The sequence below is a fragment of the Lethenteron reissneri genome, chromosome 3, assembly GCF_015708825.2.
Source record: "Lethenteron reissneri isolate LAM-NWPU_2019-01 chromosome 3, ASM1570882v1, whole genome shotgun sequence".
In the NCBI taxonomy this organism is placed as follows: Eukaryota; Metazoa; Chordata; class Hyperoartia; order Petromyzontiformes; family Petromyzontidae; genus Lethenteron; species Lethenteron reissneri.
In genome coordinates, this window is record NC_083781.1 from 4,286,643 (window position 1) to 4,313,616 (window position 26,974).

A 26,974-nucleotide genomic window follows, 5' to 3' on the forward strand; every position below is an offset into this window, starting at 1 on the left:
ATTCCTAAGGCTTAAAGTTGTGCACATACAGCAAATAATAGAGTCACGCTGTTTGCTTGTAGCTCAGCTGTTAATACACTGGTGCATCCCACACAATGTACGACATGATTGTTTTCTGGGAGGTTGTTTTGTTCTCGTGTGTGTGTGTGTATATATTGTCCGGTTGCAATGAATAAAAAGGACGTGGAAAGGTTTGGTTTAAAACACAAAAGTTCACGTCTATTATTCACCCATCAACAGAGCACACATTCATGGGCAAAATGAATGAGCCGCGTTTCTTTTGGAGTCGTCAGTGTGGATTAGCGCACGCTTCCGAGAGCGCGGCAGAACGGAGACAGAGACCACGTGTGGACACGCGAGCACTACGTGACGCGCGGAGGAGAAGATCGGAATAAAGGACGCTGAACTCGGTGTGCCCGACACGCATTTGGGTGCTGTCAGTCGAGCAGTCGGTCCCGCTTTTCAGCGTGCCGCGGCTGTGTCCACCTCATCGCCCACAATTGTCGTGAACGATAGTTGCGGACGAGTGTTTTCTATCGGAAATGAGGGTTAAAACTCCGCTTATCGGAGAACATTCTTAGCCGTGAAAGGGGTTCCTGCAGCTTGTCATTGGCAAAAAGGAGACTGAGTGTACCGCATATTAGAAACACTCAGGCTGTATAAATGAAGTCATGAACAAAACTGCTGATGAGACTCAGCATGTCGAAGCTGGTTAAACTAATTGTGATGAATGCTATTGGTCTCAAAAGCCAGTACGCTGGTGGACAAAATTTGGAGATCCAGAACGCAGTTTCGCGGATTTATTAATGTATTATTTATTCTAATAGGGGTTTTCCCCTTTTTTCTGGCAACAAAACTGACACCTTTTGCAAGGAATCATGCTTGCATTAACCACAATACTTGCAGTCAAATGTAAACAAAAACAATATTCTGATAATGTATACATTGTCTTTGAAACTGATTGGTCCACACCAGAGACAGCTTTCTTTAGAGCCTAGTCTCCTATGGTGTTCGACCAGATGACGCCAAAAGTTATTATTTATTATTATTTATTCACCGCAATCCACCAAGAAAAAGGCTAAAATTACGTTTGTACAATTTCGCTGCACTGCGCCGAATGAGACCCTGGCGTATGCAAAGGGCTCTTGTCTAGACGCATTACTGGAAGAAAACAAATGCACGCTTAGAATAAAAAAAGAAAGTTAATATTACTTGTCATGAATAATAAAGGCATTAACGGTGTGGAATGAAATGGCTTTGAGTAATCGCAAGCACTGGGTGTTTTTCGATTCTGAATATTCATCTCGAGCGGGCCACACGCTGTGTTTATTACAAGACGGGGAACATTTCTCAGTGTAATGCCACCCTTTGGCGACAGCGCTGCTCAGTGTTAAGCATTAACATGCTTGCCCGGATCAATTAGCGTATGTTTTTTCTCTTGGTATGCGAGGGGGCACAAACCCACGCACACGTAGGCAGCGAATAGAGACGTTCAGCTTGTTGCAAACGGCACTTGAAGAGAAAAGAATGCACGGTCCGGTGAACGAACGGCCTTTGTTAAGTGGGTGTGTGACGATCCACATTGCTAGCGGCACGGCTGTTACGAATCCAGCGATCCCAGTTCCATTCCCCACTCGCGGTCAACACCAGTGACGATTATCCGAACCAGTGCTGGACCTCCGCTAGGTTCAAGTGACTTCATACGAGCATCTGGAATGATCTGTAAACATTGCCACTGGGGATACAAAGGTGGCCGGGCGTGGTGGTGGTCACCCCGCCCACTCCTGTGCCGTGCCGGACCTTCTACTCGCTAACCGCACTTGCCCCAACAGTCTGGTAAGGCTATACCGGGGATCTTTGTCTTTTGATGATGCACATGAAGCAATTGTCGGCTGGCCACTTGCCACTTTGGACCTCTTTGTTCCATGCTCAGCAGCCGTGATTAAAAAAAAAGATGATTAAAAAAAGATGAATATATTAAAGTCACACACTCATTCTCGCACGACATGCCAAATCGTGCACGGCAGAGTCCATTATTTTCCATTCGTTTTTGATTATTATTATTATTTGTAATTGGTTGACAAGAGTCCACGCAGCCACGAGATGTGCTACAATGCACCCACCCACACTGTAAACAACAACAACAAAAAAAGATTCAAGAATCTAATTGCAAACCCTGGATCATGTCAATTCATCGAATCACAATGTGGTGGTGATGTCCGGGTTGGGGCAGTAGAAATTCGTTAAGAATCTCGCCTGTCAGGGCAATTAACGGGCACCTGAGTGAGAGGGTGTGAGCGGGAGTTTAGTTTAAGCCCCACATTTGAAGGCACACAAAACGAAAACGACACCACGTGCAGTGCATTTGATGGTGGGTACTCGCCAGGCCACCGATTATCTCACAAAACACCCCCCCCCCCCCATTTGTCTTGCAGCTGATGCGACCCCAACTCAGCTTGGGGAAGCACAACACACCACGGGCGTTGGAGCCAGAGTGAGGAGACACTTTGTTTCCGCAGCTAAATTAATGCTTTTGACAAGGCGGACGCGGGGAGCTGGGCAAGGCCGGACATCGGCGACAGGGCCATGGTGCTCGTCCCAGCAAAGTTTCCCTGCCAGCTCGCATTTTTCTGCCCTTGTTGGCGATTATGAAAAAAAAAGACGAAAAAAATGTGTTTCAAAACTGACATGAGTCGCACAAATGGGTGATTTTTTTTCTTTTGCCCACAACAGAAATTAATATTCTTGATTGAAAATATTTATTTACACATGTAATTCCACTTAATCAGACATTGTAGATCTGTCTCGGTCTCTCTCGCTCTCCATGCGCCGTGTCCTTTCTTAAAGACGTCGGCGAGAATGGCCTCCCTTCCATTCAGCTCTGCGCATGATATTTGTAATAAAGGACTCTTCCACTGTGTCTGTCTCCGTTGTCCTTTATTTGGGTTCTTACAACTTTGCCCCACACGGCCCTCACTCAGAGCCTTCCGCTCGGCAGCTTGACAGCTGCCGTCGCTCACGTAGCCTTTTCTCCCCGCTCCCGATGCAGCTCCGCTGCTGGCTTCCCTCTTAGCCTCTCCGCCTTTGTGTAGTCTCCCAGCTGCTCTCTCTGCAGCCCCACCGCTGCTCTCCGTTCCCCCGTGCCCGGACACCGCTGGCCAACGGTGCCGAGTCCCGTCCTGTGGCGATCGCGCCACTCTCCACCCTCTGCCCTGCGTGGCCTCCTTCTGTCTTTATTCCCACACTCTCCTCCCGTCTCTTCCGGTTACCGCCCTTAAGAGCTTACCCCTCTCCCCCACGTGACCTAACCCCTCCCCCCGTGACGTCATATCCGCGAGGCCGTTTACGCCCGCATTACATATTTACTAAAAAATTTGGCGTTAGATACTCCTCCCAGTTGTTAAAATTGCTTATGTCCTTAATTCGCCGTCTTCTTCAGGAAGCTGGCGAAGACGGTGACGAGATGTAGTAAACATCACCACGGAGATGTTAACTACCTCGCCTGGTATACAGGAGGTCGTGGGTCGATCCCAACCATAATGCCTGCTGTATATTTTGAGTTTGCATGTTCTGCCCGTGGTAGCGTGGATTTTTCTATGGGTCCTCCGGTCATTTCCCTCCACATTAGATTCAACATGCGTTTAAGTGAATTTAGCTGTTTTATATTTCTACATGATAAGCCACGTCGTTGAGCTATCATTTGTGCCCAGCTCACTCCTGAAAAGACAGCTATATAGCTCAGTGGGCCTTACCTGGTGAAATAAAACAAAAAATCGTTTATCAATTGTAGAATTATAAACAAGGCTCATAAAATAAAAGTATATTTCTTAAGCTTCCAATGGCATTGCATTAACACTGCCGCAAGGATCACCGACTTGAAAGTAACATCAAAGATGTAAATATTTCTTGAAAAATCTATGTACACAGTTACTTAGATTCAATTTCTATCACTCAAAGCTACCGGCTGCAACATCTCAAAACAGACGCGCCGAGTATTTCATGGAAATGCACATCAAAGGTTTTTATTATTATTTCAAAGTCGAATGTAATGCACATTTATTTTGAATACTATTTCCATTATTCAGACGCACTGATCCAGTACGGTCCATTTGGGTTGGATGTTCATCTGCGCAATTGCATTTCCAAGCCCAGACCATTCGGATGGTGAAAATGGCTCACAATGGTCGACTCATCCAAGCAGCCATTTGGCACCCGCTTTGCTTAAAATACAATGAGGCACTTTGTTAATTGTCCACAAAAATTAATGAGTGTCATTCTAGCGATGGAAACAATGGAAGATGTGTCCGTTGAAAGTCGCAGGGACGGATGGAGAGAAGCAACGATGCATCACAAGGAGATTTCGATGAAACCAACGGTCATTTCCCATCGGCCCAAAAGCAGCCAAGGGACTCAGAGAAAGAGTGTGGAGTTGAGCAATCAACCATTTGTAAAAAAAAAACTGTCTCACTGACAAGTGTCCCGACCCCAAGACTGTCCACTCATGTGGATGGACAAGGTCCATAGGGCCAAGGGAAGATGGGCCTGGGGAAGCCACGGGGGACAAAAGTTTGAGACATCTTGTGTCAACGGGTGAAATGGCCCAGCAACAACGAGCTTGATGCTTGTTGCAGAGGTTGTCGGTTCAAATCCGGGCGGCCACCCTGGTTATCACCGACAAAAATACGCACCATCCGATTCCCACCGGATGTTACAGATCCCCCCGATATCATTCGGAGGCCATTGTGTGCCGGCGTCAGGGTACAAATTTGCCAAATGATAAAATGACACGGCAAATAACCCCATTTGGATTGTACACGCAGCAATCGCTGCCTTCTACTGACAGCAGACTAATGCCCCAGGTCACTCTCGAAAACGAGGCTCCATCCTGGTCTCTTGGGATCTCACCTGGTTAAATTAAATCAACTTGAAACTTGAACCGAAGTGATTACTGCAGCTGGGACACAGCAGCAATGTGCAATGGTGAGCAAGTGCGAGCCCCATCTTGAAAAGTGTGCGGTTAATCGCAGAGACAGGATCCTGAGCTCACCGACTCCTCTGCGATAAAAACAAAGGATTGATTACCTGTCTTACACTCACCATGCGCCGATCAAAGCACGTTTCTAATCATCGATTACATTACTGCTGATGTATTCAAACTGCACGCTGTTGCATGTAGGCTAATGGTACGGGCGAGACGGAGAAATCCAAAAGGATGGTACAAATGAGATGGTTACAAACGAGACGTGAAAAAAATTGATTATTGGAGCCGTGCCCTCCCCCAAAAATCGTCAAAATGTATCGAATCACGAGGTAAGTATAAATCGCTACTTTGCTGGAGTCTTAGCTGCATCGGTTGAGAATTTGCCAAAATCGGGTCAGAATTATCCCAGAGCTGAGGCAACATGCGGCTGTCTCCGCATTGAAGCGAATTCCCACGGTAAAAGGGATGAGGTTCGTGACTTCCTTTCTCCTGGTCAAAAAGTAAACTATGGAGAATTGTTGCATATGAATCGAAAAGTTTGACTGCTTAAAGAAAAAAATCCCCCACAATGTATTCTCGCGATGCCAGAAGAAAAACACGGCACAAAACTCCAGCGCAAAACAAACTAAAAATTCGCCAAGTTTTTTTTCTTCCAGAAAGTTTATCCTACACACTTTATTTTTGAAAGAAGCGTTGTCCTTTCTCGAGTTGTCCGTTCGTTCCCTCGTCTTGTTTATGTATCGCTGCCCGGGCCGCTATACAAGCGATGTTCCGTTTAAAACAAAAACAACACAAGAAGAGATAGTTCATCGCAAGCTCCTGCTCTCATCTCATTGCTCTGTCTCCGTGCGGGGTGGGGGGGGGGCTTATCCTCCCAGAAATGTTTCCCTCTTTTTGGTTTCCACCCTGTCCTCAGCAGCCTCGACTATAAGGCCCTTCACGCGCGGTGCGCTGCCCGGGCCCCACTTGGCTTCCCCTTGACGGTCAAGATGATGTCTCTCGTTTTAATTTGTGAATGGTGTACGAATGTTGAACTTCTTCCGCATCGTACGTAGCCAACCGTGCCGATTGCAGGTGAAGGGGAAATATGTGACGAATACATGTGCCGTACATCCAGCAGTCGATGCAATGTGGCCGATGGCGGTAACGATGCATTTATCGTTCACCCCTCAGTGCTCATTTTGTTGTGCTCGCAGAATTCTAACAGAAATATATGGCTGTACATATATATGCTTTACAAGCAAACCGGTTAATTCACAAAGCATACTTTCAGAAATACTGCCGCTGCTCTTCAGTTTTACCCACAGCGATGTCTGCAAATTAAATTTTCCGCACACATTCACGTGGACGCGGCCAAAAATACCGACATGAACGAACCTGGCACGCTCGCGGCCACCCATCGATGGGAAACGCAAGAGCTTAATCGTCAATTAACACTCAGCGTTGTTGTTCCCAATTGTGCCAGTCAACAGGCTTAATTGTGTCAATCAAAGCTGCTGAGGATAACAGCTCTCTGAATAATGTTATTACAAATAAGGGGGTTTCATTCATCAAATGCTTAAAAGGGGGGTTCACACGCGCTAATGGACGAGGTAAAGAGACAAACAAAATTAGAATCCTCGCCCACACACTGTTGAACCGCTTCCTTCATTGACATTAAATTAAACGTGTTGAATGTTTTCTAAACGTTTTGTGTATTCAAAACTACTAAATGCAACCCAGGTCGCCGTTAGAAAAGAGGCAATGCATCATATGTGTCTCAATGAGCCTATGCAGGTATTTAATCTCCTGGTTAAATAAAGGATATGGGGCAAGGGTTGGTCGATCCACTCAAATCTTTGTAACACCCCCTCCAAAGGGTGTCGGAGGTGACCATCTCCTGGCTTGCCAGGGTATGGCAGTGCATCATGTGGATTGGTTCCCATCTGTGTTCCATCTGTACGGGGATTGAACGCTGGCCCCCCTCGCACGCGCGGGTCTTCTCCAGGTACACCAAGTTTCCTCCCACGTGTACGCAGGCATGTTGAACTTCTTTTGCACCGTACACAGCCAACCGTGCTAATAGGAGGTGGGGGGGGGGGGGCGGAAGACAACCAACTAAACATCTATTCCCGGAAGTAGTCAAACGTCCTAATGTAGGACCGCAGACCTTGGGCAATTGTTGGTGCCGGGTCCGGCTTCCTTCCCGCTTGTCTGTGGTTTTCCCCGTGCCTCCGTGCGAAAGCTGTGACTGTTACAAGATGCAAATTGCACTGAATCACAACGAAAGGCATTGTAACATACAGAATATATTCAGAGTGTAAAAAAAGTTATGAGTTTTGGGCTTTGCTGTAGTGTTGACAAACTTTCCTCCCAGTTAGATGTACGGTATACAATACTGTCTGTCCAACGTAGGCTCTGCTGTCTACTTTTGTTTTTCTTACACTTTACCAAGCATGAACAGCTTCTGATGGATTTCCACCACGCCTATACGATAGTTACGTGTCTAAAATAATTTGGTTCCTCTCTTTCGCTCATGGTGCACAGTCTGACGTTTTCAGCAATACTACAACTCACGTCACATTTTGTTGCTGGGAAGTTGAAATGGTTTACTTTTTGAAAAAAAAAAGATATTCAGGCCATGGGCGGATCAAGTTTGTTTTGTCCTTTCGAAATTCCCACTGATTTGATGGTGATTGTAGTCAAAGTTTAAATGATGCCACTCAGCTAATATACACTTCCTCACGACCAAGGAACGGGGGGGTCATCACGGTCAAGCCTGTTGGTGGCACCACACCTCTGCATCGTTTCCTTCCCTTTCACCATTTCCACAAAGCCCTCCGACTCCCGCACCTCGAAGTGGCTTAACAAGTTCGCCATGACATTATTTGCCTTATGCACGTGCATCAGTACTCAAAGGCGACGAGCGCGATTTGTCTTCGTGCGTGTTATACGTGACCCAAACAAAACGAGCGGCAAAACTCTGATGGGGGAAACTTCAAGATCAACATCAAGTTGTCATCATGGCCAAGGCCGCCGATTCACTTGATCGCACACTTTCAGATGCGCTTCAGCGTCCGACTGGCACCCTCTTTCTTCCAATGTTGGGAATCCACTGGAGCTATGCACTTTTGAAATCTAAATTGAAAACGAATTTCTTTATAATTGCTTTTTGCGTGTTGTTTGTTGTCCTTCCCCTGCACCTCCGATTAGCACGGTTGGCTAAGTACGGTGTGAAAGAAGTTCAACATGCATACATAGACTCACACAGAGACCCATAGACTCATCACAACAGAGACCAATAGACTCACACAGAGACCCATAGTTTGTTGTCCTTCCCCCGCACCTACGATTAGAACGGTTGGCTAAGTACGGTGTGAAATAAGTTCAACATGCATACATAGACTCACACAGAGACCCATAGACTCACACAGAGACCAATAGACTCATCACAACAGAGACCAATAGACTCACACAGAGACCCATAGTTTGTTGTCCTTCCCCCGCACCTACGATTAGAACGGTTGGCTACGTACGGTTCGAAAGAAGTTCAACAACCACACACGTCCACCACACCTCCACCAGATCCCGCCACTGCTGCACAGTAGGCGCGCGAGCTCCAGTATCTTGCCCTCACAGCCTCTCGCTATCTTCTCTGAGCTCTTCCCCTTGGTCGCAGGACTCGTGGAGAGCACTCCAACGGAAACCCGTCCCATAGAAAATCGACAAATGCATTCGTCACGAGTCCACCGGCACGCGTTATCACGCGAGACTGGAAAACAAGAGGAGGACCGCAGACCGTCACTTGGATCTCTGCACGTGCCAAGAGTGTCTCACGATTCCAGGGCGACGATCTCAAGGAACTTTGTCAATAACACTGGTCAACACACTTTTTCTGGCATAAGGTATTCCAACGGTTTTAAGGTAATTTTGGGGTGCTGATTCCAAATCTGGTATCAGTTTTTGTCTATCACATCAGGTTTTTGAGATATCAAATATTCCATTTTAAATAAAAACTGCAGAAGAAAAATATTAAATAAATGTGGATATCTACATAAAATGATATTATAAACACACTATCCTAAAAATACAGCACCATATTTTAACATTAAAGCAGTGACTGACTCGCAAGAACTTGCAATCATAAGTGACAGAGTTAATTTCGGGAAAAATCAATGAAAATGGGGTATGCCGATAGCATAAAAATGAGATGTGATAGAGCAAAATTGAGCCCAGATTTGGAATCAGCACCCTGAAATTAGTCTAAAACAGCTGCAAAAGTCCAGGCCAGATTTTTGTTGTTGTTGACCAGTGTAGTAATCAAACCGGCGTGGGCAGCGAGTCCAACCGCTGCACAGCAGTGAGGGAGTGGGCGCGGGCCGGTGACCGATTGGCGATGGCGTCTCCTTGGAGGTCGTTGCCAGGACCCAAGGCAGGTGGCCGCCGTGCCGTGCAGGAAATTCCGTCTGCGTCTGAATCTCGCAGGGTGCCGTGTGCGCGATGGGCGGCAGGGATTTTGACGGATGTCACACACGCCAGGGCTGGAGTGCCCAACAAGAGGTTGATGTTTGCAAGGTGGTGGCAGAGGTTGTGAGTTGTACCCCGCGTGGTCGATCACAGTCCGTTAGTTTTGCTCGTCATCGAACAAAGACGGTGGACTGCATTGCGCGCTTTCAGATGCGCTTCTTCCGTCCGATATTAGAAAGCCACTGGAGCTTCTTCTTGGTTCTTTCGGTAAAGTCACGTAGAAGGGAAATAATACAATTAATAAAAATAAAACATAATAAAATAATTCTCACGACGTTTCGGCCATAACGCAATCAGCCGTCCTCAGGTGAAGAACAGGTCTGTCGGAAAGACAGCGTCTGAATGAACACCACCACGCTTGGCAGTGTATGTTTAAGCTGGGTTGGAGGGGGAAGAGCGCTTTGACAAAGGAATTTGCATATCAAGAGGAATTTAGCACATTTATGGAAAATGCAGATATGGGATTAGTCACTACTTGTGGAATTTCAAAGTGTGCACACTGGAGCTGTGCACACTTTGAAATCGAGACTGAAAACGAATTTCCCAAGAAATGCTTTTTGTGTTTAGTTTATCCTTCCCCCGCATCTCTGATTAGCGCGGTTGGCTACGTATGGTGTGAAAGAAGTTCAACATACATACACAAGTGAGGAATACACTGGGAAGTGACCGTAGCGAAGCCGAACGATGCTGTGGAGTGAACTTTTCTGCTGTCAACATTCTGTGCATAGACGGACTTTGATAAATCCTCACTGTGGTGTGTTCCCCACACGAGTATACCGTGCATCGCGCATTGCGGTACGGTCAGCCAGCGAGTCTTTATCAATATTTATTGCCATTCATTTCCATTATCGTGTATCACATATCATGCACTTGCACTCACAAAAGTCAATTTTTCACAAAGACAAGCGCCGTAAATGACAGGCCACTATCTCCGAGACGTACTTGCTCACCTGTCACACAGGCCAAGGGCACCGCGCACACATTTCGCGGAGAAAAATGAACCGAATCAGCCGAGCTTCTCTCGGCGACGGAGCTGCTGCTTGCCCTCCTTCTGACAAACCCACACCCGGTTAGGGGCCATTTGATATAACCCAGGTGTAAATGTATGAACGCGTCGTATATATGTGTGTACCGCCGTCGGCTGGCGTTGTAAAGTGCCCAGCATATGAATCCTAAATAGAACAGGATATGGCACTGTTGTTGTACAGTTTAACACGTAGGCTTTCGCGACCAATATTATTCATAAGAAACGTTTTTTTTGGGTTAGATCGCAAGAGCAGAGCCTCACCATTCTGGCGAATTGCCCGATGATGCTGGATGCAATTACCAGCGAAACGTCGTACTCAAATTTTTTTTAATGTTGTGGTTTCACTCTTCAACACACCGGTGAGCTAAAGCAGTGAACTATTTGTCTTTTGTCAACGTGACACTTTTTTTGCTGATTGGCCGTGTCGGGTGGTGGAGGGTTACGACACATTTATAAATAACGCGATCTAACCCAAACACGTTTATTATGAACTGTTGGTATACGTTAGCCAAGTTCGATTCCCGCTCCTGGGTCAACGCCAGTGACGATTATCTGAACCGGTCCTGGGCCTCCCCTAGGTCGACTCAGCCTCAAATGAGTACCCAGTTTGGTGTGTAAACATCGCCACTAGGGAGACAAAGGTGGTTGGGCATGGTGCTGGCCACCCACCCACTCCTGTACCATTCCGGCCTTCATAGGTGCTCGCTAACAGCACTTGCCCCAATAATATGTTAAGGCTACACAGGGGATCTTTGTCTCTATGATGTTCGTGGGGCGTGAAAGCACCGTGGCTATCATTCTGTGCTATCAACCCCGCGACCCGAGTACAATTCCCTCGAACGGCCAATATCAGCGGAAGATATCTGAACCAGTCCTGGGCCTCTTCTAGGTTGACTCAGCCTCAAATTAGTACCTGGCGCAGTGTGTAAGCATCGCCACTAGGGAGACAAAGACAACAGGGCATGGCGCTGGTCACACCACCCCCTCGTGTGCCGTGATGGCCTTCATAGGTGCTCGCCCATAGCACTTGCCCCGAAAGTAATTTGAGGCTATATGGGGGGATCATCATTTTGTCTTTGTCTACATATGTGACATTGTATAAATGTACACTGAACATGTAGATTTAAAAAAATGTTGTATACGTGTCTCATGACGTGGCCTCAAAGTGCACCTAGCCTGGCACAAGCGCCATGGCGAATGTCGGCTGTTGTTGTTGTTACTATGTACCCCTGGACACCCTTGCAGACGGGACGATGTTCCATCTCAAGGGATTAGCCAGGTGAAATATTTTAACAGAGTAAAAAGTATTCATGGTTAACTCTTCAATGCATTTATGAAACGTCCGGCCAAAAAAAAACACAACTACATCATCAGATGTTGTTATTTCTTTCTGGATCAAGCCTCAAAAAAGATAACCAGGTGGTATTCTACACTTGCATGTTGTGACTACTGTACGCACACACACACACACTCATACCAACCAAACCGATCCAAACTTTACATGCAATGCACAAACACAAAACTGCGTGGAAATTCTCTCCATGCCTCGAAGAATATATATTGTCTCCAGAATATTGCAATGGGATACGTGCGTCAAAGTAGTGCATTTTTGGCAGGGTATTTTAGTTAACTCATGATCTTCACATCCCGTGACGACGAGAGATGGCCTTCATCCAGCAGTAGATTGCCCATGGCTGATGATAGCTCAGCTGGTAATACAACGGGGCTCTTCATTGTTATGACCGAACCGATATTGTAGCCATGACTGATACAGCCAATTACCATCTGCGACATATTTAATGAATGGACACCACCTGACAATGCTGTAACGAAAATTGGGAAGGCAACGGTCGTGGTTCTCCTATGCGTAGCTGTCTCTGCCCTATCATGGAACACAAATTGTCCACCACTGGCTTCCCGACCAGCGGCGCTTTTACCCGTGGCCTAATTAAACACGGATCCTATTATATTATCCGTTGCTACTATAGGATCCGCGAGATATCCTGTTATCCGCGCCCCTGTTTCTTTCTATTATCCGTGATTATGCACATGTACCCCGTGGATAAGAGTATCATTGCGGATAACTCCACGGATATGCAAACATGTCAACCTGCAGTCACGAAAGCTTTAAATCGAAATTTAACCACCTCTACGGGGAGGGATTCCACATAACCTTGAGATCCTTCAACAAACTCCGGGATCAGAAGGCTCAGCTAATCGAGTCTCTCACCTTTCTGAAGAGATGCCGCGACTCTAAGGTAATACCAATCGCATTTACACGAATTCCTCTGTTGATATGTAAACTCCTTTGTCAAGGCGCTCTGCTCCTCCCACCCAGCTTAAATACGCTGTCAAGCTTAGCAGTCTTCATTGGAGCGCTGTCTTTCCGACAGCTCTGTTTCTTCACCTGAAGACGGCTGCTTGTGTTGTGGCCAAAACGTCGTGAGAATTTTATTTTATTGTTTATTTTTATCATTTTATTATTTCCCTTCTACGTGACTTTACCGAAAAAAACAAGAAGATGAATCCCTGCAGTCACGAAAGCATTAAATCGAAATTCAACCCATACGGTTTACCCGTATTCTTGCACAGGTTAAAATTGAGTTTTCAGGTCCATACGACGTATAGCCGTTTCAAAACGGGCAAAAAACCACATGTGTCTATCTATTTGTGTTTCTCCCTTGTGATGGGACTTTGTAGGATGAACGTTGAGATGTATAAGGGGCACGGGGTGACCAATACGGTCTGAATCGGTCTGTAGTAAGGTAGGATACTGATGAAGGATTGACAGGTGTGGATGTGATGTCGCAATATTCGTCCCCTAACATCACCGCGGAGAAGGGGATGTTCTCCTGTAACTGCCGAGCACTAAATTTGAGCCACAGTAGCATTTTGAGCGCTCATATTTTGCCACACACACACACACGCGCGCGTGCAGTTACATATAACGTAACATTAATGTGGCATACTGTAGCACATTAATTACATTTCGTTGCACATAAATGCCGCTCTTCGATGCTTTGCGACGCCAACAAGAGGCAGTGCCACACGGGGCTTGAGCGCGCGTGTAACCCCAACAGAATCCAGTGGGTAGCAGCACAACCGCCAGAGTTAGACAACAACAACAGCATCGCATCACATACCCTTCGTGTACACAGAGGCAGAGAATGTGACAAGTTTAATCAATGGGATGTGTCATTAACAACAAACCCCCAATGGCAGCAAATGAGTTTTTTTTTTTTTAATAAATGCAGACGTGAATGAAGTTACGGCGAAATGAGATTGATGATGAAAATGAGCCAACAGCACACAGAGGGATATCAGGAACTGACCTGGGCTCCTACAGGCAAAGGCATTACCCATGTCCCTTCCTGGGCAGTCGCGTGCCTTTCGCTGCCTTCTTTCTCCCGTCACTCCGAGGCACGCCAATTTAATATTATTACTATAACGCGAAATATCTTTCAGCTTTTATCGCAAAAAAAAGAAATCTATACAAAAAAAGTAACAAAAAAATCATTCACATCCTAATCAATTTATCAACATCGGTCGACGAAAATAAAGGTGTAATGTTTTTTGTTTGTTGTTGCGTTAAGGAATAACGATGACGGATCATACGAATATTTAAATCAGCGGAGCGGAGGTTTTTGGTGATGACGGCGGTGATGGTGGTGGTGGTGATGATGGAGCTCGAAATGCGAGGAAGCGTTGCGGAGCATGTGTCTCAGCCGCCTGGCTCTGCAGCAAAGAAACCGCGTGTGGCTGTGAGCGTGGCGAGCCCGGGACCCGGAGCAATTCACGTCGCCTCCGCCCCCTCCCCCACCACCACCAGGCACCCCCATCCACCCACCCACAACTCTCCCCCCCCCCCCAATCCGCCACCCTCTCTCTCCGCTTCGGTTCCCTCTCCACCCGCCGTTCCAGCACCGGTCTCAGCGATCGATTGGCCGAGATGCGTGCGTTGCGGAATTATGAAACGCGTTCCAGCGAAGGGGTCTTCTCGCCCCGCGGTGCCGCTGCTACCGCTGCTGCTGTGTTGTGCTGCTGCTGCTGCTACCGCTGCTGCTGTGTTGTGCTGCTGCTACCGCTGCTGCTGTGTTGTGCTGCTGCTGCTACCGCTGCTGCTGTGTTGTGCTGCTGCTGCTGCTACCGCTGCTGCTGTGTTGTGCTGCTGCTGCTACCGCTGCTGCTGTGTTGTGCTGCTGCTGCTACCGCTGCTGCTGCTACCGCTGCTGTGTTGTGCTGCTGCTGCTACCGCTGCTGCTGTGTTGTGCTGCTGCTGCTACCGCTGCTGCTGTGTTGTGCTGCTGCTGTTACCGCTGCTGCTGTGTTGTGCTGCTGCTGCTACCGCTGCTGCTGTGTTGTGCTGCTGCTGTTACCGCTGCTGCTGTGTTGTGCTGCTGCTGCTACCGCTGCTGCTGTGTTGTGCTGCTGCTGCTACCGCTGCTGCTGTGTTGTGCTGCTGCTGCTACCGCTGCTGCTGTGTTGTGCTGCTGCTGCTACCGCTGCTGCTGTGTTGTGCTGCTGCTGCTACCGCTGCTGCTGTGTTGTGCTGCTGCTGCTACCGCTGCTGCTGTGTTGTGCTGCTGCTGCTACCGCTGCTGCTGTGTTGTGCTGCTGCTGCTACCGCTGCTGCTGTGTTGTGCTGCTGTGTTGCTGCTGCTGCTACCGCTGCTGCTGTGTTGTGCTGCTGCTGCTACCGCTGCTGCTGTGTTGTGCTGCTGCTGCTACCGCTGCTGCTGTGTTGTGCTGCTGCTGCTGTTACCGCTGCTGCTGTGTTGTGCTGCTGCTGCTACCGCTGCTGCTGTGTTGTGCTGCTGCTGCTACCGCTGCTGCTGTGTTGTGCTGCTGCTGCTACCGCTGCTGCTGTGTTGTGCTGCTGTGTTGTGCTGCTGCTGCTGCTGCTACCGCTGCTGCTGTGTTGTGCTGCTGCTGCTGCTACCGCCGCTGCTTCTGCGTTGCGCTGCTGGGGAGGGTTTCTGCTGCTGCTTCTAATGATGGTGCTGCTGCTGATGATACTGCTGCTACAGATGCTGCTGCTGCTGCTACTAATGATGGTGCTGCTGCTGCTACTGATGATGGTGCTGCTACTGATGATGGTGCTGCTACTAATGATGGTGCTGCTGCTGCAGATGATTGCGCTGCTGCTGCTGCTACTGGTGACGATTGTGCTACTGCCGCTGTGCTTGCCATACACACTGCTTTCTCAAACAATGGCAGGAATACAAAGCAAAAGCGACCTTTCCCTCTATCTCTCTCTCTTGCTACCCCCCCCCCCACCACCTCCTTCCCACCTCGTCGACCCCGTCGCTCCTCGTCTCTTCCTGCCCCCTCCCTCTCTCCCCTTCTCCCAACGCCAGCAACCCTCGCCTCTCGAGGGTGGAGGGAGGGGGGTAGTGGTGGGAGACGGGGGGAGAGAGAGATTTGTGGAGGAGGCGGCCGGGAGGGAGAGAGGGAGAGGAAGTCTCGGTGCATAGACGTTCCGTATGGGGGGGGGGGGGGGGGTGGGGGCTTTGTCGCCCTTGATGATGGCGCTACTGATGACGGTGGCAATTTCGTCTGTCAAGCCCTGGAGAGTGTGTGCCACCTTACGAACGGGACACCGTTCCACAGTTTCATTTTAATCCGACAAATGAAGCACACCGCTGTAAGTGTGTGAGCTTGAGCAGAAAATCGAGATGTCCCTCTTGTGTGCAGAATGCATCGTGTCGCACCCCCCCCGCGCCCCCAATGCGCGGACAACATTGTTGTCGTGTAAGTAGACCGGGAACGTAACGTGCTTACTTTGGCAAATAAAAATTCTCATTCTGGTTGAATATACAACACACGTGGTTATGCGAGGACAGCTTAAACGGCCCGGTGATCTTGCCACCCAGCCATTTTACACCACCTAAACACTTTGACCCCTGCTGCTGCTGCCTATTTCCCCACCCGGTGATTACAAGCGCGGGGCCAGCTGGGTCTAGAAGGTAAAGGTGCAAGCCCTGCAATTGCTCGCTCAGACCACCGCCGCTGGCAGAAGTAGTACCTCTCACTCGAGCGGTGGTTCTTCACCTGGGTGCACGCATTCCCTGGGGGTGCGAGACATGGGCAGATTTTTCTTCGAAAGGTAAATAATCGAAAACACACATTAAGTACAGCTACGTTGTTTCATCAAACCCCGTGTATTTATTACCATTATATGAAAACAAATAACGATTAAGAACCACTGCACTAGAGGACCTCCCTTAGGGCTATTTCGAACCTTACCACCCCACACCGAGTCAGACGTTATTGGAAGGCGGAGGGAATACTGCTACCAATCTTGATTTGAAGATTTTGTGACTGCAGGAATCCATACTCTTTGATTCTTTCGGTAAAGTCGCGTAAGTAGAAATGAAATAAAGCAAATCACGACGTTTCGATCGCAACACAAGCGGTGTGTTACGTGACTTTACCGAAGAGTAATACGACTACCACCCACATTTTAAGTCTCTGCACGCGACCTGCCGATCGACGATCTGCGTCGTGGCCATTGACATCTTGCTGGGTGGACAGAGAGATTAGAGAAACGTGCCACCATCGTTTTCACAACTGCCGCGCCGGGTAGGTCCAAATCGAACCGGCGACCGCTGGATTGCAAGTCCAGCGCGTGATCTCATTGCAACCACGGGGCGTTTTTTTACTTCTTCCCCATTTGACGCAAACACCCTGTGTGGCATTGCGTACGACAGCAAGCCACCGCGTACAGGCATAATAGGCAAAATGTCACGTTCGAAAATTCCAACAACTATAAACGCGCGATCTAATCCAAAAAATATATGTAAAAAAAAAACTATCTCGTAAATGTACGCGATCTAACCCAAAAAAAATATATTATCTAACTACATTGCCAAACAAGATATAAATAGTACAATGATAGCAATCCCTAAAGGGCCGTGGGTTTCTTTTTTCCCTTGAGAAATAAAGGCAATGAATATAAATTGATTCTCACCTGGCTTAAAAATATATATTTAATTGGGCTGTCATTTCTTGATTTAAACGCAGTGTGCCGACTGCACACATCGCTACAATTGATCGCGACAATCTTCCAAAAATAACGCGACATCTTTTTTGTTTTCTAAAGACTGGAAAACAACGCTCTTTGCGGGTTTAAAACAAACACCGCCACGTGCACACACACACGGCTATACAATACCCGCCGTAGTAACTGACAATCCATTTTCCTAATTGCCCTTACGACAGCTAAAAAATACATAGAATTCAAAGTGCTGTGGCTGAAATGTGCACTGAGGTGGTGTGCTCGCATTCCGTGTACAGCCCCGAGCCAGTGGTGGGAATTTCACATTCCTATGGCAGGGGTGAGTCTGTCCTCAGTACAAGCGCCGTTTACGTTCCCCCACGAGGCTGTACACATGAAATGAACCCCAGAGGGATGGTGGCCAGTGCCAAGGATTTGATCTCCCGACCGACCGATCGTGAGCCTTTTTTTAAAATCCTTAATATTAAGTTCACTTGCTTGCTTGCTTACGACCGTGCAAATCTTTCGGTCGTTTTTTAACCCACTTCCCGTGATCCAATCGAGCTGACATTTTGCACACAGACTCGTTGTGCGTGACAATGTATTTTCGTCAAAAATGTTTTTCAAAATTTTACACCTTTTAGGAAAATGTTTTTTTATATTTAATTATCAATTGCTTAATGGTGGCAGACAATCATCTGACCCATAGGTGGCAGCCATCTCAAGCCAGAGGACGAGAGGACTCTAGCCGCCCGTTTCAAAGACCAATGTGGGCTGGGTTGTGGCCCATTGAACACGCATATAAAGGATTTATAGTGAAAAACTTTGTTTTTATGGGTTAATTTTTTTGACGTTACTGGCTGAGCCATTACCGGCTGCTAGGATCGACAGCTGCATTCCTGAAAACGATGAGCGGTGCATAGGCCCATTCGGGGTATTCACACCGTTTTGGTAGCTTCGACCGTCGAGTTCAGTGAGCCACAATGTTTACACGGAAGATCCTGTTTCACTTGAGGAACCATCTTTTTATAGCTCATTCCCACCCACACAGCGGGGTTTCACCGATGCTCTGCCAGCGTGCCGCTACGCTTGTAAATGACAACCCATCACCAGCTCATCCACACGTCAACAATTATGTGAAGCGTGCGCCGTTTGTGCCATCCCGTAATGAGGGTCTGGACTCTCTAGGAAAGCTCTGAGGGGTGCTGCTGTTGTGTTGGCGCAATGGTTAGCCTGCTGGACTTTTAATCCAGAGATTTGACGGGTTGAGTGTGGTGGGATAAAAGTGTAGGGGTACTCCCACATATTCTAAGGTGTTGAAGAGAAGGCTTACAATACCAGCTTGAAGGCCTCTCTAGAGCAAGGTTCTTCAACAATTTTCAGGGGGGGCACTTTCATCGATAAGACATCATCAGTGATGAGGGCCGCCACACATCTGAAACCATTGGGCATTTGACAGCACAATGATGTCGGGGGGGGGGGGGGCACACATCAGGGGCTGCACTAAAAGCCCCGCGGGCCGCCAGCGGAGGAGGAAATTGCAGGGCTGCACCTTTACCTCTCACCAACTCTGAAGACAGGTGTGAACAGCAGGTAAGCGGAGATGCTCGAGCTAAAGGAGCTCACCGAGGTGGTCCTCAGACGTAGAAACTGGCACACAAAGGCAGAGCCGCACCCGAAACAGGAGTACAAATCCCTCTTGTAAACGATGGAAGAAAAACAATACGTGGCAACGCAATCTCGCGTACGAGCGTGTCCAATGTATGATGTATTCTATTGTATAACGTTCATTTGTTCTATTATAGAAATAATACACGCATCTTTGTGAATGAACTGCTGGAAGAAGGTCTTGCCATGCTGCAGCGGTCGTGGGAATATGTTGACCATACTTCAACGTGCTGATTAGTGCAGTTGGTGAAAGGACAGGGGGGTGCCCACGACCAATTCAGATATTGCTCACAAGCTGCCATGTCCGGGAATCGAACTCGGGTGGCTGAGTTTGGGGCAGTGTGTGTGATAAACACACTGTGCCTCCACTCTGAAATGCTAATTCAAGAGAACAAAAAATGGACCGAGTTTGATCCCTGCAAAACGACTTATTAGATTGATTTTGCAATGGCCATACCCTCTAGAGGGGACATCTCTAGAGGGGATCTCTCTAGAGAGGATATACTGTATATAGAGATCCCTCTAGTGGAAGCCCTTCCGCCAGCAGTGGTATGAGCGAGCAATTGCAGGACTGTTCCTTTACCTCCTTTACCATTTGGCAGAAGAAGAAAAACGAGTTTCCATACCAAGTCCCAGCTGATTGTTGCTGTTGCTTAAAATCAAACGTCGAAGCGCTTTTACCGATACCGTGAAAATAAATCGCAGACTTTTTTTCAACCGTTGATCTTGGGTTTTATGTATGTACTGTATGTGGAACTTCTTTCGTGCCGTACGTAGCCAACTGTGCTAATCGGAAGTGCGGATTATATTGGTTGGCTGAACGATGCCATTGAGGCACAGTGTCCCATACACACCGCCCAGTATTTATTGGAGGGCATAACACAAACATCAAGTGACAAAGCCTAAATCGGCAGCAGATAAAACGAATACAAATCCTTGAAATTAAATTTCTGGTCATCTTTGTCGCAGCGGCCAATCTTTGCTATTCACATGGAGATGAGATCAAATGCATCGCATGCATCTGATGATTGGTAGCCAAGGAAAATTGGACGGGGAAAATTTGCTTTGAAGTATGCCCTAAAATCTGTCGACGTAAATCGTGGCAATTTTACAAAATGAAAATATTTCTACAAATTTCCTGCCGAATATCAATATGGATGCTGCCTCCAAAAAACCCCCGAATATTTCGGCATAGTTTTAAACAAAAAATTGATCATTCATCAGCTGATTCTATACTTTATGTATCTTGTTGTACAACGGGTGTGCGCTGTTGTGTGTTATTTTTTTCCAGGGGAGCAGTGGCGCAGTGGTTAGCTCAGCGCGTTGCAAACCCGGTGACCCAAGTTCCATTCCCGCTCACGATAAAATAACAGTGGTGAATTTTAAACCGGTCTTGAGCTTCCCCTAGGTTCACTCAGCCTCAAATGAGCACCCTGGTTCAGTGTGTAAACAACAGCATTAGGGAGCCACCAAGGTGACTGGGTAAGGCGTTGGCCACTCGCCCCCTCGTGCGCCGTGCCTGTCTTGATAGTGTAATAAAAGGACTCGAACACTTCTCTCTGTCTTCGTGTCTTTATTCAGGTTCACGTCTTTACCCACACGGCACTCTGTTATAACTCCTGTATTTGTAGCCCCCGGCTATTCACTGCTATTATAGCTTCCTCTCCCCTCTGACTCTCTGCTTCATCTACTGTAACCTCCTCCCTGCAGACTCGCTGCTACCCCTATGCAGACTCCCGCTGCTACCCCTATGTGCAGACCCTCTGGCTGTCACTGTATGCAGACCCGCTGCCCACCCTCTCTGTGCAGCCCCGCTGCTGACTGCAGCCTCCTCGCTGCTTCGGGTCGGTCACCGCTGGCCAACGGTGCCGATCCTCGCTCCCCCCGTGTTCGTGGCGATCTCGCCACACCCCGCTTCGCCCTTCGTGGCCTTCCTCTGTTCCTGGTTCCCCGTCACTCCCCTTGCTCTTCCGGTTCCCCTCTTCTATACTCAACCCCTCTGCCCCCCACGTGACCTAACTCCTCCCCCCCTGACGGCGCCTCAGAAGGGCCGTTTACAACCGCATTACATCACCCTCCCCCCTAAAGAAAATCCAGCCGACCTCGGCTGAATTGCAACCTGAAAAGCAATGCGGGTGTAAAGGGCCAACACGCAAAAAGACACGAAGCATTGAAGAACATTATAACAATAACACAACACAACACAATCTAACGAAACGTGAGGGATTTCGAGCGAGTACGGGTAGCCGGGCCGTCCCGGACGGTCGGCGGCCCACCCGCCGAGCGGGAACGTGGAAGGGTTTTAGGGGCGACGGGCGCAAGTTCTTCCGTCGCCATTGGAGGCCCGCCACTGTCCCGCTCGCGTCCAGAAACATCCCGTACTCGCGTCCGCGGAGGGATAGGAAGAGCTGCAGGTCCCGTGGGTTCTGCGGCTCCGGTCGGCGTCCCACAAGCGGAAGGTCCTCCTCCCTGCGCTGTCACGGCCGGATTGTCTGTGCCGGAGGGTCTTTCTTTGGGACGTCCGCGATCGAGGCCTCCTGCTGGGGCGGCCCCGGAACCCGGGCCCAGCAGTCCCTGGCATAGTGGCCCCGACGGCCGCAGCGGAAACAGTCGACGTCGGGTCGGCGCGCAACAGGCACCCCGTCCCGACGTGGTCGCGCCGGCGGCGGAGCCCGCAGCCCCGGCCCGCTTCGAGCCGGCCACGGAGTGGAGGCGGCCGACAGCTCCTTTGGGCCGGTCGCATCCGGCACGTACACGGCCCTTGTAGGGTCCCACCCTACGGCCCCCCCATCGACGACAGGACCGCCCGTCCACGCCGTGACTTGTTTCCAGCGGCGGAGATTGAACTGGGCGTCCAAACACTTGGCCGCGGTCCGGGACGTGAGTTTCTCGTGACCGCACGCCGGCATAGGAATGCCCAGATCCCGGGATAACTCCAACATCTTCCCCAAGATGAGAGGTTCCAGCAGGTCAGGCTCCGTCTCCGGGTAAGCGGCCATCGCGAGTTCCAGCACGGCGCCCCTGTACGCTACAGGCGACTCCTCCGGTGCGCGTTGCCGCTGCACGAAGCGGCGATGGGCGTCATCCGGTGGCTCGTACGCGTCCGCCATTTCGTCGAACACTCCACGCAATGTTTTCTTCTTCGCAGCTTTTATAGAGCGAAAAAAACGAACAGACTCATCGTCAAGGAGAGTCGGAAGCACCTCCAGCGCCTCGGCGTCCGTCCACCTTGCCGTTCGTACCGCCGCCAAAAATCGACAAGCGAACGCACTCCAATCGCCCCCGATGGAGAACTCCTTAACAGTTGTAAGGTGACGACTGCGGCTCCTTGGCCTGCTTCCGTCCGTCACCGACTCTTCCGGCGGCAAGTTCAGCAAGGCGTCGCAACGCGGTGTCGCCAAGATGGCGGACGATCCTCGTGGCGGCCCCAAAATGGCGGCTTCCCGCCTTCCGTGGTGCGCCACGCCCAAGATGGCGTCTTCACGCCGCGTGGCCGATGGCGGCGCCATCGAAGACGACCCGGGCTCCTGCCGATCACCACCATCACCTTCCAACGCCGCCCTTGGCGTGACAAGGTCACACAACTCCGTGATGACGGTTTTTAGGGTCGCCAGTTGCTCCGCCATCCGGGTCCATCTTAAATCTTCGTCCTTCAACGCAGATGGGTCGGACGCAGCGGCAACCTCCTCCACACCCGGGCCCTCACGGATCTCTCCCTCCGCCGAAGTGAAGCCGACCTCAGGAGGAAGATCGTCGTCGTCCGATGATGAAGCCGACGCCGGAGATGGGATATTCTTCTTCCTCAGTTGTTTCGCCATGCCGTTTCACTTCTGACTCCAGTGTAATAAAAGGACTCGAACACTTCTCTCTGTCTTCGTGTCTTTATTCAGGTTCACGTCTTTACCCACACGGCACTCTGTTATAACTCCTGTATTTGTAGCCCCCGGCTATTCACTGCTATTATAGCTTCCTCTCCCCTCTGACTCTCTGCTTCATCTACTGTAACCTCCTCCCTGCAGACTCGCTGCTACCCCTATGCAGACTCCCGCTGCTACCCCTATGTGCAGACCCTCTGGCTGTCACTGTATGCAGACCCGCTGCCCACCCTCTCTGTGCAGCCCCGCTGCTGACTGCAGCCTCCTCGCTGCTTCGGGTCGGTCACCGCTGGCCAACGGTGCCGATCCTCGCTCCCCCCGTGTTCGTGGCGATCTCGCCACACCCCGCTTCGCCCTTCGTGGCCTTCCTCTGTTCCTGGTTCCCCGTCACTCCCCTTGCTCTTCCGGTTCCCCTCCTTCTATACTCAACCCCTCTGCCCCCCACGTGACCTAACTCCTCCCCCCCTGACGGCGCCTCAGAAGGGCCGTTTACAACCGCATTACAATAGGTTCTTGCTAACAGCACTTACCCCAACAGTCTGTTTAGCCTTTAAGGGAGGGTTTTGTATTTGTGTTTGTCATTGTAATTATTGCCTTATCATCAACAATAAGGATAACAGAATTACAACATTGTGGTGCGGCAACTGTAAATGTGCGTAAGATATTGCATGCAGGGCAACTTAACAGGCAGATAAATTATAGAGAAAACAACGTTGTATTTAAAATCCTCCGTATATCACCCCAACTAACCTCAAGACACTTATTAAATCTCTTAACACTCTACCTGAACCACTTCCTCCAACATCGCTGGCGTGAATGTGCTTACAACATTCAGGTCATGCGTAAGCGGAGGTCAATGATATCTCTCATTGGTGCATCTATAAATGGATAATGCATGCATTGTATAAATGCATTGTATAAATGCATGCTCTAGTGGCTCACAACAGCAATTTGATTTCGCAGACTCTGGGACGGTTTCCATCTTCTGGGGTCTCATTAGCACACCCAGGTCAGGCCTGTCCCAAATGCCCATTGAGTTAAGGGCTAGAACAATGTCACGTTGACAGACTGGAGAATGTTTATTTTTAATTTACAAAGACAAAGATCCCCCCCCCACATGTTAGGGCAAGTGCTTTAAGCGAGCACCTATGGAAGCCGACACGGCACATGAGGAGGTGCCCGGCCGCCTTTGTCTCGATGTTTACACCACCGCAGCAGGTACTCATTCGAGGCTGAGTCGACCTAGGGGGAGGCCCAGAACCGATTCAAATAATCGTCACTGGTGTTGGCCGTGAGCGGGAATCGAACGCGCGTCGTCGCGATCGTAGTGCAACGCGCTAACCACGACACCACCGCTCTCATTTTATGTCCATATTGATATAAACACACCGTATAAATATATAAATGAACACACACTGGAATGGGAGGGGGGATATGGGGATGAGTGGCGCAGTGGTTATCGCACTTTGCTCTGAACCTGGCAACTTGGGTTCGATTCCTGACCAGGGCTAATATTAGCGGAGGGTGGTACCTGAGCCAGTAGTGAACATGCCCCGTTTACCAACCCGCCCTGGCCAGCGTGGGTCAAGTATGGCCACGCAGCCGTGTGGGGAGGCCCTTCATCCAGCGGTCGGTTGACAAAAGGCCGTATACTTATTTATTTTTCAACATCGCATGCGGGACGTGCGTGCAAGTCTTGGATGTTAGTTCTTGTGCATCCTCAGCTGAAGACAAAATGACGGACTGCGAGAGAAAAACAGCCAATGAATATGACAAATTGTTACAAACATTACCAGGTATTTGAATAATGTCTAATGCATGCGGCCTTAATAGCGTGTGGCAACCTTTATAAGTCACCCACACATAATGCCGTGCGACATTAGTCAAGTCTGTAAATACGTATACAAAATTGCACAAGCTAAAATATAAACTGCAATCACATCGCCAGTTATTTATTTGCTACCCCGGCTGATGCATTTTCCACCTGATGAAGCTCTGACACGGAGTCTAATTACATTTTAGATAAAGCGCTGAAATTTTCACCCACAATTCAACGCTGTGAGGAATGCAGAATTATGCCACGCCGACACAACGGCTCTCTCGCTGTCGTTCCCCACGTGACCAACTGACCTTGCCAAAATAAATGACAGCACATTAAGCCTCTCCCTTTGTCTATAGCCACAACAACTTAGAGACGGAGGGAGACACGCACCGCGGTTTTAGGACAAACATAGCAGCCCAGCCACGTTTCCCCGCGTCGATGAAATATTTAGTCATGATAAAAAAAAAAATTTAGAACGTGTGCATATTTCGCAAATGGGACACAATAAATAAAACTAAAAAATATACATTTTTTTTTATAAGTAAAGCCCATTGAGCTATGTAGCCCTTTTTAATTAGCGACCTGGCTATCACAAATGAAAGCTCAACAAAGTGGCTTATTGTGTGTAAATTTAAAGCAGCCAAATACTCAAAACACACGTTTCCAAATGTGAAGGGAAAAACCGTAGGACCCGGAGAAAAATCTACATGACAACGGGGGGAAAATAGAAACTCCAAATATACAGGCGTCAGGGTCGGGCACGCACTCACGGACCTCCTGCATAGCAGGCGAGGTAGTTAACATCTCGTCACCGCAGCGCCACAATGTTTGATCGCACTGTTCGATAAAAGAATCATCTTGGATACCCCAGCCTGAACAGGAGAGTGCATAAACAGCTGAAAACCTGTACAGGTGAGAGCCTGAACAGATGAGAGCCTTGAGCAGCTGCTTAAAAATGGACGGGGCTTGGATGCTGCTGTATTTGTGCAGAGGAATCGAGTTCCAAATTACCGGTGCAGATACCAACAACTGATTTCCAAATAAGCGCTTAATAACTATAATAATTGTATGACTGTATTCACAGCCTTTTGACTTTTCACTGCTGAATGAAAGCGTTCCATGTGCCATCTCAGTTACACGGGGGGTTGTTTTGCCTGTACTTCACCAATATAGGAATCCTATTTATCACCGATTCATCATATATTCAGACAATCCCTATTGCAGTGCATGCACCCGCTGATCAAATTCGGCAAGATGTGGCTCGAGAGGAATAGATTCGTTCATCCCATTTGGAAGATGCAAATGGCATAAATGTGAACGGTACAGTACTGATAAAGTAAAACACCGTACGCTATCAACGCCCTCAGTGAATCCTGCAAGTGGTGGACTTATTTCCGTGGTGTCTCTTGCAAGTAAGGAACCACAGAAGTCAAAACGAGTTCTTGCGCAAACGAGCACTGAGATGGTGTTCATCTCCCGCTCACAACCCCTGCGCCGTGAAAATGCCACTGTGTTCTGGTTGGGGCGAGCCTGTGAAGGGGGCAACCACACTATTGACAGTTTCACTTACTTTATCTACCCTGAAGGGATGATGGGCCCGAGAGTCATGCAACCTATGTCGAGTGCATATTGACTGGACAACCTGCTTAAGCCGAAGGCTGCTGTTGCTCATGGGTAAGTAAAAAAAAAAATGAGAATGTGCAGCCGTGTCCAGCGCAAGCGCGGCCCCGATTAATGCCTCCAATTCCTCCAAATTCCACGGTGCGTCCTCCTAATGGGGCTTCCTCCCCCCCTCAACTGCCACTAATATTGCGTTTTCTGGCCAAACAGCCCAAGGCTGCTGATGTGAGTAATTTACCTGCGCAGTATCGCTCGCCGGCTCCGCCGCCAATTACCATGGAAAGGAAGAGAATGGAAGCCGGGAATCGTGTTACTTTTAAAGCGACTCCAGTCCATTAGGCCATCCTGGAATAGTTGTTTCCTAAATTTAGCCTTAACATAATATGAAGGCTTTTTTTGGGGGGGGGGGGGGGAGACTGCTGGACTACCATTAATGACACACTGGCATTGCAAGCGAATGGGGATTGTAAAAAAAAAT

General features: G+C 48.9%; 1 protein-coding gene across 5 annotated transcripts in view; it reads right to left on the minus strand.

Annotated features, from left to right (window-relative positions):
* LOC133345308 (caskin-2-like) overlaps positions 1–26,974 on the minus strand; it is a 418,730-nt gene that overhangs the window by 159,781 nt on the left and 231,975 nt on the right. Inside the window, exon 1 of one of the 5 annotated variants that reach the window (XM_061555967.1) lies at positions 13,847–14,269. The exons of the other annotated variants lie outside the window; for them this stretch is intronic. Coding sequence (XP_061411951.1) covers positions 13,847–13,877 — 31 coding nt within the window. The 5' untranslated portion in view covers positions 13,878–14,269. Of the gene's footprint in view, positions 1–13,846; positions 14,270–26,974 lie in introns of those variants that run through there. 5 annotated transcript variants of the gene reach the window in all.